Source organism: Musa acuminata, chromosome BXJ1-6 (assembly GCF_036884655.1).
Source record: "Musa acuminata AAA Group cultivar baxijiao chromosome BXJ1-6, Cavendish_Baxijiao_AAA, whole genome shotgun sequence".
Lineage (NCBI taxonomy): Eukaryota > Viridiplantae > Streptophyta > Magnoliopsida > Zingiberales > Musaceae > Musa > Musa acuminata.
In genome coordinates this window covers 35,218,302-35,232,304 of record NC_088332.1, presented here as the reverse complement: position 1 = coordinate 35,232,304, position 14,003 = coordinate 35,218,302, and the positions used below count along the sequence as shown (strand labels likewise).

General features: G+C 44.3%; 2 protein-coding genes across 3 annotated transcripts; both read right to left on the bottom strand.

Moving 5' to 3' along the window:
- Positions 1 to 789: 789 nt before the first annotated feature.
- LOC103988978 (probable LRR receptor-like serine/threonine-protein kinase At1g74360) lies at positions 790 to 5,053 on the bottom strand. The gene is made up of 2 exons (XM_009407683.3): positions 4,346 to 5,053; positions 790 to 4,109 (listed from the first exon to the last, which is right to left on the bottom strand). Exons 1-2 carry the CDS (start codon positions 4,410 to 4,412, stop codon positions 820 to 822), a joined length of 3,357 nt encoding a protein of 1,118 aa, XP_009405958.3. The 5' UTR covers positions 4,413 to 5,053; the 3' UTR covers positions 790 to 819.
- A 1,066-nt stretch (positions 5,054 to 6,119) lies between these two features.
- Positions 6,120 to 13,229, bottom strand: LOC135676743 (uncharacterized). 2 transcript variants are annotated; one of them, XM_065188255.1, is made up of 4 exons: positions 13,082 to 13,229; positions 8,636 to 8,804; positions 8,278 to 8,553; positions 6,120 to 8,180 (listed from the first exon to the last, which is right to left on the bottom strand). In XM_065188255.1, the coding sequence occupies exons 2-4, from the start codon at positions 8,787 to 8,789 to the stop codon at positions 6,964 to 6,966; spliced, it is 1,647 nt and encodes a 548-aa protein (XP_065044327.1). In that variant the 5' UTR covers positions 8,790 to 8,804; positions 13,082 to 13,229; the 3' UTR covers positions 6,120 to 6,963. The 2 variants fall into 2 exon arrangements, with proteins under 2 accessions (XP_065044327.1, XP_065044326.1); XM_065188254.1 differs by having other exon boundaries at positions 8,636 to 8,796.
- Between the last annotated feature and the right edge of the window lie 774 nt (positions 13,230 to 14,003).

Sequence of the window (14,003 nt, the reverse complement as noted above, 5' to 3'; positions counted from 1 at the left end):
GCGAGGATTTCGATTGTTTATATTAAAAAATAATAATTTACTTTTGATAAATAGTATAAACATAATTGAGTCCAAAGGTTCGTGTCGAATTCGTTGTCCAAGACAGATTCCTAGCCCAAGATGACACGCGTCCATCATTTCCGGATGAAATTTACTATTCATACATTTTTCTTCTTTTATTATTGACAGTCACTTCTAATTGATAATTCATAAAAAAAATAAAATATTATTTTATCATTTATAGTTTCAATATTATTATTGTTAACTACCAAGGCAATTGCCGATCACCGTAGCGTGCTCCCTACTTACGTTATTGTCATCGATCTCTCTCGTTATTTTCTTGATACCATCTTCTAAAGAGGAGAAAGAAAATGGTATCAAGATAAAATATTATAAAAAAAGAAAAAGAGAAAAGATATTAAAGTTGACTTGTTATAAAAAATTATTTAAAATATTATAAAATACACATAATATAAAAATTATAAATAATAAAAAGATTCCGGATTCACCGATTATGACCTTATTCCACAAATAAACCTCATCATGGGCCATAATTACCAGTCACGTGTCGGCGAGATGGCCCTGTGCTCACGTGACCGCACTTGACGTTGAGGAACTCTTCGTGTGCAAACGGCGACGTGGAGCAGCAGGCCGTTCTTCTTGGCTTCGTTCAAACAGAAGAATGATTTCATAACCATACGTTGTATAAGGACGCTAATCATTTCAATTTTGATGTGGTGCAGTGCGTGTATTGTCTGTACACCGATCATTCCGAAGAGGAGAAAGAACTTTTTCATAACCACAACTGCTTGGTAATTGTCAAAAATATCCTTCCCAGTAGCTCTGCACGGAGGAAGGAGATGTGCTGCGGCTCTGCTGAGACCAACAAGGAGTGTTGGTCTCGCTTGCGCCGCCGTTCCTGTCAGCTATGCTCAGCAGCTCGGCCAGCACCTCCATCATGCCCGGCCTCGCGTGCGGCGCATCCGCCGTGCACCTCAGCCCCACCGTCAGCAGGGCCAGCATCTCCGCCGCGCCCTCTTCCTCCCCCCCCCGCAGCCCCCCCTCGGCCTCCGCCGCCCGCCTCACCAGCTCCACCAGGCACTCCTCCCCGCCGTCTATCGCCCGGCGCCCCGTGGCCATCTCCATGGCCAGCACCCCGTAGCTGTACACGTCGCCTCGCGTCGTCGCCCTCCACGTCTGCCCGTACTCCGGCGCCACGTACCCTACCGTACCGGCCACAACTGTGCTGACGTGGCTCTCCCCGGCCCCCACGGAGCGGGCCAGGCCGAAGTCCGTCACCCGCGCCCGTCCCCACGCGTCCAGCATCACGTTGCTGGCCTTCACGTCCCGGTGCACCACCGCGGGGACGCACTCGTGGTGGAGGAACGCCAGCGCCCGCGCCACCCCCGTCGCTGCCCCGAGCCGCCGCTGCCACCCGAACCGCCCCCAGTCCTCGATCACCTCCTCCAGGCTGCCCCCCTCCATGTACTCGTAGACCAGCACCGCCGCCTCCCCCGCCAGGCACCAACCATACAGCCTCACCAGGTTGGGGTGGCCCCGGCCCCGCGCGCCTGCCATCACCTCCATCTCCGCCTGGAACTCCCGCTCCCCCGCGTCCTCCCCCTCCCTCATCTCGCCCTTCCCCCTCCGCCGCTGCATCTTCTTCACCGCCACGCACCGGCCGTCCTGCAGCACCCCCCCGTACACTACCCCGCACCCGCCCCGCCCCACCACACTCCTCTCGTCGAAGTTTCCCGTCGCTGCCAAGATGTCGCCGTACGTGAACGCCAACTCTGCCTCCCCGTTGTCCAGCCGGAACACCCTCACCCCCACTCCATCCGACGACGAGGAGTAGACCGACATCGCCGCGTCGCTCCGACGCTTAACGCCGTCCGATAGCAGCTCCTCCGGGTCGGGGTCCACCGCGGAGTGGGTCCCCCGGAGACGGAAGACCGCAAAGGAGAGAGCACCGCACGCGACGAAGATCGAGGTGAGCGCGATGAGCACCCAGAACGCCACCGTCGTCCACCGCCCGTGCCCGCCGGATGCACCGCCGTCCCCGGATGGCGGCGGAGCACCGCGGCCCGACAAGGAGGGGAAGCCGATGAGGGGGTCTCCCAAGAAGCTGTCGCGGTCGAAGGTGGCGATCTGACCGGTGACCGGCACCGTGCCGAAGACGAGGGGGTTGTAGGACACGTTGAATTTGTTGAGCTCGGAGAGGCCACTCAGGCTCGGTGGAAGCTCGCCGGAAAAGTTGTTCCTGGAGAGGTCGAGGCTCGAGAGGCATCGCAGGCCGCCGATCTCCATCGGGATCTCGCCGGACAGACGGTTGTCGGAGACGTTGAGGATGACAAGCGGGAGCCCGCCGATCTCCGGCGGGAGGCGACCGGAAAGGTGGTTGGCGTCGAGATGGATCAGGCTGAGGTTCCTCATCCGGCCGATCTCCGGTGGTATCGCGCCCGAGAGCCGGTTGCCGGAGAGCTGGAGGTAGCCGGAGATCGCTAGGGATCGGACTTGCGACGAGGAGTTGGAGCAGATCGGGAAGATCCCGTAGCCCTTCAGGAGGCGGTCCCAAGTAGTTCGGCAGCTCTGCCTCGTCATCTGCGTGTAGATGAAGTTGAACGGCGGGTAGCTCGCGGGTATCCATCGCTTCATGGTGAGGCAATCGCCGGATCCGGGGGCGACACCGCGGATCTCACGGCGATTGGCCTCGAACGTCGGGGCCGGATTCCTCCCGATCGCCGATATCTCCGGCGGGATCCCGCCGGAAAGCTGGTTATTGGCAAGGTTCAACCACAGCAAGCTGCTGCAGTTGCCGATCTCCGGCGGGATCTCGCCGGTAAGATCATTGCTGGCGAGCATCAGCCACAGGAGCGATGTCAAGTTTCCGATCGCTGGAGGGATCGAGCCAGTGAGCTTGTTGTACGAAAGATCCAGCAACTGAAGCCCGGCCATTCTGCCGAACTCCGGCGGAATGCAGCCGGAGAACCCATCATAGGCAAGAATCAACATCTTTAGCTTCGGCATCGTCGTGATCTCGACCGGGAGATTGCCGGAAAACCTGTTCCTGCTCAAGTCCAATCTCATGAGACTTCGAAGCTTGAGAATTCCCGATGATAGAATGCCTCCGGTGTACTGATTCCCATGAAGGATTAGATAGTTGAGCGTCACGAACCGGCCGAAGATTTCTTGGATGTCGCCGCCGAAGGTATTGTTGCTGAAGTCAAGAAACACCAACTTGGAGCAGTTCAGCAGCTCCTCAGGTATATTCCGGTCGAACGAGTTATTCCCCAGGTTGAGCGCGCTGAGTTCCGAAAGCGAACCAATACCGGAGGGAACCGCTCCGGTGAACGCGTTGCCCCACAGGTTGAGAGATGTTAGCTTCGAGCAATTGGCGATCGAGCTGGGGAACGTGCCGGAGAAGCTGTTCCTGGAAAGGTCCAAGCTTTCGAGGTCGCAGCCGGAGGCAAATGTGCTCGGCAGAAACTCTCCGGTGAAGCTGTTCTCGGAGATCAAGAGTTGCCGGAGGCTCGGGAAGCCTGGCCATATGCCTCCGACGAAGTGGTTGGAGCTCAGGTCGAGGTACTTGAGTTTGGGGCACTGGTCGAAGCACCCGGTGATGTCGCCCCCGAAGCTATTTGTCGAAATGTTCAAGCTAACCAGATTGGCGCACATAGCGGGGAAGTTGGCACGGATGCTGCCATTGAAGCGGTTGCGCGTGAGGTCGAGCGTCACCAGATTGGTGAGGCCGGTCAAGTTGAGCTCCCCACCGATGATGTTGCTGGAGAGGTTTAGGTACTCGAGTCTGCTGCACCTGTTGAGGTCGGCGGGAACGAAGCCGCCGATGGCGTTGGCAGAGAGGTCAAGGTGGGTGAGCTCCGTGAGCAGCGAGAAGTTGGAGAAGATTTCACTAGATATGTTGGACTCTGCAAGATAAACGCCATTGACGCGGCCGGCGCCGGTGCAGGTGATGCCGGGCCAATTACAAGGGGAAGAGTCGGACGCATTCCACCGAGCATATGCGCCTCGGTAGATGGGGTTGTTGGCTTCGAGGTAGTCTTTCAGAGCGAGCAGCACCTCCCTGTCGGTCGCACCGGCGATTGCTCGACCTGCTCGGTAAAACCACTCTGTGAGATGAATGCTTCTTTTTGGGAAGATCTGAGACAGTACAGCAGAAAGAAGCTTCGAAAAATGGATGGTATCAGACTATGAGCAGGCAATTCTGTCATGGATGGAACACTGAGAAGCCACGAAAAGGTCTTTGAGCTTTTGCATCAAACATCTAAAAAGAAGACGAGAGAGAACAGCGGGAGGGAGGAGGAGGAGAGAAGCCAGAGAGGTGTACCTGTGATGAGAATTAAGGAGAGCACGAGGAGGAGACAGCCAGAGAAGCTCACTTCGTCTTCGGACATGTCCCTGCTACTATCATCAAAAGAAGAGAAGGATGGCTTGATTGACGCTAACAATAAACAAATGAGATGTTGCTGCACGAGGCTGTTCTTGCAAGGTTCTTATTCTCTCTCTTCTCGATGATGTGATCATCTAAACCTTGGGTTATCAGAATCGAGTAAGAAGAAGTGTGCATAAAATATAAGCTTCTTCTCACCCCGAAGCAGGGAGGAATGCTGGTCCTTCCTCCTCTCTTCCTTTTCAGAAGCTCAAGCCCAGCTTATTACGGGCAACATCTTCCTCCCTTACTGCTACATTTATTATACCTTTCTTCACTCAGCTAACTTGTGCTCCTTCTTCCCATCTTGCTGCTGTATTATTCATATATTCTTTTGTGAAGTTTCAGCCCAACTTAAAAAGCTATGACAAAACCAGCAAGGTGTGCCAATGGTCGCTTCACATGTTGCGTGCTTACCTTGATTTGGTCTGTACTTTTGCACCGGACTAGTATTCCAGTTTGACTATCCAAAAACACCTCCAAGACGGGCCGCCGCCATTGTTGACTATATGCCAAGTTGGGATTTGGTTGATGAGACAGCAAAGTCCAAACTTTCTAAGAGAAGAAAAGTATGTTGGTATGGAAAGGCAAGCACGGTTACTGCTGTCTAAGCATCTATTTTCACGGATTGTTATTTTTAAAATGGATAAAAAATAATAGAAGGAGCTGTTTGAACATAGTTATGAATCGAAGCCGCCTTATGGCTGAATACGAAAAACGTTTTCCTTTATGACATTGCGCCTGCAGGTTTATATATATACGTTGACCCTAGTCACTGCAACGACTTGGGTGTCATGAGGTTCTGATGAAAAGTCAAATGCATGGTTTTTGACTGGGGAAAGTGAATTCATTTCCCACTCCATTCTACTGAATAAAAAGATCGCAAGTGCTTGCTGATCACCAGATCATTCAAAGATAGAACAGTAAAGAAAGAATATGGATGGGAATCTGTCTGATGAGGTAGTACTGCAGAGATAGATGGTGTGTTTAGTTTTCTGTGGATCGAGCAACTCCATTGATCCAAAAAGGAGGAGGAATTTAATTATTGCCTGCAGCCGCTACGTTCCAAAGAGTGCAGTTTGCTTTGCTGAAAGTCACGGCAACATCATCTATCTTTCTTTCTTTCTGTTATGAAGCTTGCAAGGTTTACTTAGAGTCTAACTTGGTTGGTGGCTTCGAAGAAGAACAGCAAGCAAGCAAGCAAGCAAATTGGACAAACAAGATACATTCATGCTCCCACGATCGGAACAAGGTATACGGCGTGAAGGTGCCAATGTTGGGAAACTTTGTGACCTAATTCCAATAACATATTAGAGATATGATTGGGCATGGCATCAAATCACATCTACACATTTCTCTCTCTTTCTATGAGTTTATTCCTCTTGGAGCATGGTTTAATGCCCCTCTGGATGCTTAGAGTTTGCACCGAGTTTAATGCTAATGACATCATGTACAGCATGAAGTAAAACATGGGAGGAACAGCCCATGATGCTACAATAATCATCTTGGAATGATAGCATCATATGAACATGTTAAATTATCATTGGTGTTTTGGAGGTAGCTGCTCCACTAAGAAGAAGGTGGTGCATGTAATAATTCCTCTACCATGTAGCAATAACTGAACTCATGGCCTTCCCCTGAGCCTGACAAGGCACCAAGGTTAGGCCATACATATCAAAATCCCATCCATCTTTGCCTTTGTACTGACACATGTTTTGACAAGAAATCTATCTGAAGTCCAAACCAGTCATTGAAGTCAAAACTTACTTACAGGAGAGCAATGAACTGCCCATTGCTCAATAGCAAATGATATTTGCGCCCTGAACGAACCAGAAACCCAACATTGGACCGTCGCTAAAATCTTGTACTATTGGTAACCAACATGCACAAAACAAGAAGCCAGATTAAGACTAATACATAAGAAGAAATGGGTTCCCGGTGACAAACCTCATATGCTTAATTCTGGGAGGTTCTACACAACTTGTTTCCCTCTGGAACATTTCATCATCATAAGAAAAAGAAGAGGAGGAGGGCCTACCAAAAAGGATTGTCCAACTCATAGTGGACGTTAGTAGTCCATGAGAGAAACCTTTTAGTACTCCATGGAACCTCGACCAAACTCATCTGAGAAAACTTACTTTACAGAAGTTGTGATTGCTGATCTTCCATAATGTACAAAGGAAGTTCCGCGTGCCTTTAGATCCACCCGCATGCCTAAACAGAGGACAACAACTTCAGAAAATTAAAATACCTAATCATGTGTTTGATATGCATGGCAAGGGAGAACAATGTTTATTGCAATTATCGTGACTGGTTAAGATCCTGACTACCATTTTCATCATTCTACCAAACCTCCTTGCCAACATCCTAATCAATGGTTTACATGACAAAATATCATCTTTTCCTGCACCTCAAGTAAAATTGGCGCCCCATGATTTTGTGGCAATGGCCATTGAAGAACCCTTGATTCAACATATATCACTTGAGTCATCATTTTTTATTACTCCTGCAAGTTCTCATAGTCCATCAATCAGACAATGCTGCACATCCACAGTCTCCGTGAGACCACAGGAATCTGCACCGTGCTGATCCTCATAGGACGTACATGATTCATCTTGAACATCTTGCTCCACCACAGAATTCTGCAAATTCTTGTCCATAGGTTCTTTTGGAGGCACAAAGTTTGGCTTATCAATATTGTAGCCTTCAGAAACAACACAAGAAGCTCCTTCATTCTCCCCAACAATGGCATGTTCATCAAGCTCATCTCCACCCTCATGATCTTCATTCATCTTGATATCCTCGTGATCAGCTCGGTTACAGGTAGCAGCATCTGCATCTGCAACAGACTCTACAATAGAATCCTCTTCGTTTTCCTCTTCAGCTGCAAACTCATCATCATCACTTCCTTGCCATTCATCATCATCACTATCAACATTCGATGGATCTAACCTGTTCTGTTCGGCCCTCTTCCGAAGCATGAATACATTGAAATAGTAACTGACTAGCTCTTTGCTACTCCGAGCAGGAAAGAAATAAGGCAACACATCCCAGAAGTTCTTACCGAGTGATTCAGGATTTGATAGGACAACTTCTTGAAACAAATGCTCCTCCTCTATGGTCCATTTACAAGCTACATCCTCTCCCATGTCACATAAACCCAATCGTTCAAACATGTCCTGTCCCAAAAATTTCTTAAGCTTTTCTCTTGCTTCCTTTACATGCTGGCTTATGCATCTGACTGAACCCTCATCCAGACAGCTACAGTCAGTTTTATGAAGCACATCTCTAATTTCTGATGCCAACAAAGAGGACTCTGGCATTGGAATGATACAAGAATGAATCCATTTTTCACTGTCATCTTCGTTTACTAAATGACAAACAGTTGAATAGACCAATGGAGAAGCACAATGACCACAGTCACCAATTTTCTTACAACTATGTGAACTCCACTCTGGAACATCAGCTTGATGATTTGCTCCAATAGCAACAGGTTTTCGAGGAAAGTAATCAAAAGCAGGTGACAAGAACTCGTCTGCTTGACATAGCCCAATTGTGTGGTGGTAATTTTCATAATAACTAGAAAGGGAATCTAAGCCAACTGGTGATCCCAAAACTGCCTCTTCATCATCAGGATTGGATATAAACTGGTTTCTACCAGTTCCCTTATTAAAATGATCTACATGACGAGATGCATCACTGTTCTTCAGATGGTCATTGGGAACAACTAAGCCTACAGTTACGGAATAAGTTATAAACCTTTCCCCTCCCCCAAATCTTAAGAGTGTTACTAGATTAAAAGATGGAAGTCATAAATGTACTAAAACTACCTGAAGATGGTGTCAGAGATTCTCTAAACTGGACTTCTGCATATGAATCCAAATAAACATTCTTGTCCACTTGCTTTAGGCGCTTGCATGCAAGTAGGTATACTTCATCATCAGAGAAAGGGCGTTTGCTTTGCTCTGACAAAACCCTATCAGTGATGATGCTCATCACTGGTAACAAGCAACTATTACCATGAATGCTAGGGAAACTTGTCTTGGACGCAAGATGAGCCACATCTTTCATATCCGCTTGGCTGTCCAAGATATCCAGCAGTCGATCTGTAAATCAGATTAAGTTGAGAGAGCTATACCAAGAAAATTACTCTCTATGACATGCAAGTAAAAGTGAAAATTTTATGACCAGAAGATGGAGATTCCTCGGAGATAGCCCTTGATGAAGAAATCCCATCAGCTGACGCAAGGTGGCCATCACAATCCAATTCTTGGAGTTGCTCATTAGCAAGTTGGCTGGCCTTATCATCAACCAAATTCTGTTCATTATGCTTAAAAAACATGTTTGACCTGCAATTCTAACAAGACAAAAAGTTATATTGGAGAAACAATAATAAATGAAAGATATCCAGAAGGATAATTTTTCCACGACTGATAAAGGATGGGCCTTGGTACAATGGTAAGATTGTTCCTTTGTGACTTAAACGACCAGGGTCCGAATCACGGAAACAACCTCTTTAAATATTTAAAGGTAAATCTGTATACATTGACCCTCCTCAAACCCGTGTTGGCAGTAGCCTCATGCACTGAGTACACTCTTTTTTTTTTAAACAGAAGGTAATTATTTTATATAACAAGACAAGTAGATAACCCACAAAACTTTAAAAGTTGAACACCAGGCATACAAGGCATGTAAGCAAGAGCTAGCTAGTGAAAATGAGAAAGAGAAGGCAGGGAAGGTGGATGGAAAGAGAGACCAAAAATCACTGATGCACATGCTTCCCGCATGTCCATAGATATAATGTAGGCACAGAAAATGATGGAGATGATGAATCAATTCATTGCTTAGATTAAAGTTGGCAGCATATCCTGGTTCACCAAAGACACTTGAAAAAAATCATGTTTGTAGTAATTGATACTGCAACTCATAACCTGTATGATAATTGTTAAATTTGGGCAACATACCAAGTTAAGAGCCCTAGCCTAACATGCAAATCAGACAAATAGCAAATTTCATTATCCTGACCCTGTTATCTACCAATATGTAAATTGGTATCTACCCATAGATACCAGTCCGACTGAGTTGGCATAAACGTCCAGGATGGAAGTTTATGCCATCACCTCCATCATCTATAATGAGCCTTGCTCCCAAAGCACTAGCGGTCTGCTTCGAGTGTCGTCCTCTGGTTCTCCAACCCTGCTGTAACTCACCACCACCACCTTCCTTATTCTTCGTGTCCATTGCTACAAGCATGCCCTTGACAACTGCTGTGTTGGCAAGGTCCACATCATCCTCAATGAACTCAATGCTGAAGACAACAGCAAAACCATTCCCCCTCCTCCTTTGCAACCTAGTTCATCAGCTATCAATTCAAGTCCACAGGCCTTGTCCTGACAAGTGCAAAAGGGTGTCCTCAACTTCTCCTTCGAGTTCCTCAACTGCCTTCCTGTTGATCACATTACAAAGTTGCCAACCTTGCTGATTATCCCACCATGGTGCTTTTGTCCACAACCTACCACACCACAAGGAAGGAGAGTGCCATCAGCTCTGCTTCCTCCCTGAATGGTGCTGGGAGATTGTTTATCACTATTTTTGTTGGAGCAAACAATGATGGAACATAAAGGAGAGGGAAAACATGGAAAATGGTGAGTCATGGTGGCACATGCCACACTTGCCATCATCTGTGGTTGCATGGGGCGGAACAACATAGGAGAGCAATAGCATTGTTCCTGTAGTAGTGTTTATTCATTGGGCTGATGAAATGTATGTCTTGTTTTAATTTTTGAGTCACTTGGCCAGATTGGGCATGGGCCTTTTATTGTATGACACATGCCAGCTAGGACTACTGCTTTTTGACTTGGTCTCAAATCAGGCCAAGCCTGCTAAAGCAAATGGGTAGGAAAGGCTTTCATATGGACAAGCATGGGCTTAACCCATCACCAACCCTGCATGAAATTCAGTGAGATAAATATTGAGTCCCACAGTAACTAAAGCTCATAGTTATGACCTTTTTTTCGGAACACCTGTGCCTAAAAGGCAAGACCTAATGTTATTTTGATTTTATTACTCCCTATGGTATCCATGAAATGCAAGTGATGGAATTAATTTTCTTTATAAAGATTATGACAGATCACTTCTCTGAGAAAATATAACTATGATTTCCCAAGAAAATTCCCACATTTTGGATATTTCCCAATTGACACCCCATTTTGTTTTTTTTTTCAAATAGCACTCTGAATTTGAAAGTACCTAAAATACCCCTCAAAATTTTCCACCCATTGTTTTACCAATTTTTAATTGCTACTGCATTTCATTTAGCTCGTTTACAATATTTTTCAATAGCATTTACAGTGTTTTTATTGAGGTACTGAAAATGCTGATGAAAAATACTGTAAGTGACAGCATACTGTATCTCTTTGGTTGTTATTGCTCATAGACCATTACGATATCATATTTTCAGGCTTGTAATTGATTTGGTCGAGGTTAGGAGTCTATTTTGATCATTTATAATGTTTTTAAATAGGTTTTACAGTGTTTTTACTCTGGTGGCCAAAACACTGTAAGCCAACTTTTGATTTCTATTTGGATGACGTTGTTTCTAAACAATAAGGAATACCTATTTGAATCATAATATGATATATCAAATGGCTTCTAGTGTGTTTTGATTCCATTTGGCTCATTTACAGTATTTTAAGTAGACTTTACAGTGTTTTTATTGTGGTGGGCAAAACATTGTAACATGTCAAAACACTATAATAGGCTGAAAAATTTTTGAGGAACAATTTGGGCTTTTTTTGAATGAGTGGTCTATTTGAGAAAAACTAAAAGATGGGGTACTGTTTGGTAAATACTCAAAATGTGGGTATTTTCTAGGGAAATCACCCAAAATATAATGGTTATAAAGTTCTTTAACAAAATATAATGGTCATAAAGGAGGTTTTCTTTAATTGAAAAATAAAATAAACAAAGCAAGTGGTTTGGCATATTAGTTTTTCACATCATCTCTTTTCTTTCTTTCATTCTTAATTGATGCTTAGCTTTCCTCCAATTCCTATGTTTTCTATTTCTGCTGCTTTCTTCTTCTTTTCAACAGCTACATTAGTATCTCTATGTTTATGTAACATTCTGGTCTTTCAGCTAATGTGCCATTAAAAATTTTTAATTATTAGATATTACTAAATGATGATCAAATCTACTTCTATATTATTTAATCCTAAGAATCACTTATCATGAATACTCATGTTCTGAGTCTTGCTTCAAAACAACTTTGTACCTCAATTCATGCCTTGCACCTAGGTCCAAGAGCCCTGTTGCCTAATGCACCTTGAACCATTAATAATTTTATTCCTATGAATCTAACTGTAAAATTTCCAATAATTTGGCTCCTCAAAGCAGCAAATGAGTCAAAATTGCGGCACTCTAATTAAGCTCAGAAATAAACTCAGTACTCCTCATTCATGTACTGGTCTTGCATTTTTCAGTTAGTGATGGTAGTTACTAGTTTTGAGCATATTGAAGCATTAAACTAAAAAATGACAGTCAAGAAAAACAAGACCAGCTTGTTGGATAAAGAGTCATCTGCCACAGGATCTTGATGCCCTGTAGGCTATTTTTACATCAAGAATTTGAATTGGCTCATGGTATGTTCTAGATTATTTCAACTTTTGAATATTTTTCGATCTTATTCTTTGGTATTTTATAAGGCTTTTGTAGTTTCTTGTTACTTCAGTGTTGATATTGACATGGGTTACGTTATGAAACCCCAGCCATGCATAATTAACATGCTCTTTTCTGCTAAATCTTCCTTCTTTCTCAGATTAAAGATTGTAAACTGAATGAGACTAAGAACTACTAATTCCAGCATCAGACTGATGCAAGTTGAAATGCTCTATCATATAAGCGATGTAATATATTAAGTATGAAAGACAGGTAAAATCAACCAAAGCAAGTCACAGTGAAATAATATTAGACAACTTGCATGAATAAGAATCAATAAGTTTAAAGCGTAAATGAAAGCAACCAAGTGAGAATTTAGCTTTACAAGCTATTGTTATTAGAGTATGCCAAGGAAAAAGAACATGTGGGCCCTGGACCAATGGACAAAGCAAAATAGATTCTGGTATCTCAAAGGTTCCACATTTGTAGCAGAGCCGATCAAACAATACTTCCAGGGAAACATTCACTCATCGAACATAAGAGTAGCCTGATCCCCAGTTCAAAGATTGACTAAACCCAGCTCAAACAAAATAGGACGAAACACAAAGAATAACAACAATTTGCCTAAGAATCCAGAGGAATAGTGGAACATCTATGCATCGTGACCCTGGGATTCAGCGATAAGGAATATTGCAAGACGGGAAACACTGCACACAAATCAAAGCTAATACAACGTAAGATACGAGATATGTGTTCGCAAGCGATCGAATCAAGAACCCATAGAAATCCTAACCCAAGAAACGATCTTGACACTGCACATGAGAACGAATCGAGATAAATCAGAAGAGGGGAGACACATCAGAACAACCATTGCAGCAAAAGGCCCACAGATCCAGAACCAATTTGAGGTTAGCAGAAGACGCGCAAACCATAACCCTACAACCGATCACAAGCAGAAAAACGGGACGAAATTTGTACCGATCCAGAGAGGAAGACGAGTGTGCACCGAGGCAGCCTCGATTCACAGATCCAAAGGAAGAATCGAAGCAGGATCTGGATCGAAATCGGGTAATTTGGCGGGCAAAGAACCAGAAAGGGGCAAAAGCTCGCGTTCGACCCCTTTTTTATTTTTATTTAATTTTATATTTCGATGATTGGATGCCGCGGATGCCTCATACAAATGTACTTATATACCCCTAATAAGTTTCCAAAAGTCAGAATTATGCTCGCATAACCTTTGTGTTTAAAGCAAATGTTTTGGATAAAAGAGGAAATATGGTCATCAAATGGCGGGCGCGACTGCCGTATGGGTTTGATCTTTGATTCCATGGTTTGGCTCGATGCGGTGGACCGTCCGATGAATGGTTTATTGATCGAACGGCCAAAGATATAATCGTATCATGATAAAGAATAACTGCTTGGACGGCTCTGATCTATGATGCAGATGGTGCCACGTGGACGATGTTGTAGGTACGACAGTTATCTAAGCGGTTGGGTCCGCAAATGTGAAACTTAATATCTAAGAAGATATTTGAAGTGTTCAAACAATCAAACGGTAATTAAATTTATTGTTGCTCTCCGAATCTCTAATTTCTGGCATTAGAGATTTAGCAGAGAACGCAATAATACGGCGCACAATATAACAAAGGGTGCCAAATCGTATAGTGTTTCTTTGATGTTTTACGCGTAATAATAGGAAGAGTAATTTAATTTATTTATCATTGAATATTTTTTATTAATTTAGAGATCTTTTTTATATGTAATAATTATCACGTGACAATATTTATACAAAAATAAAAATAAATACTGAAAATTAAAATATATATATATATATGTATAAATTTTGACTAAAAATTTTAAAGAAAGTTTTTTCAATAAAAAATATCATTATAAAAAAAAT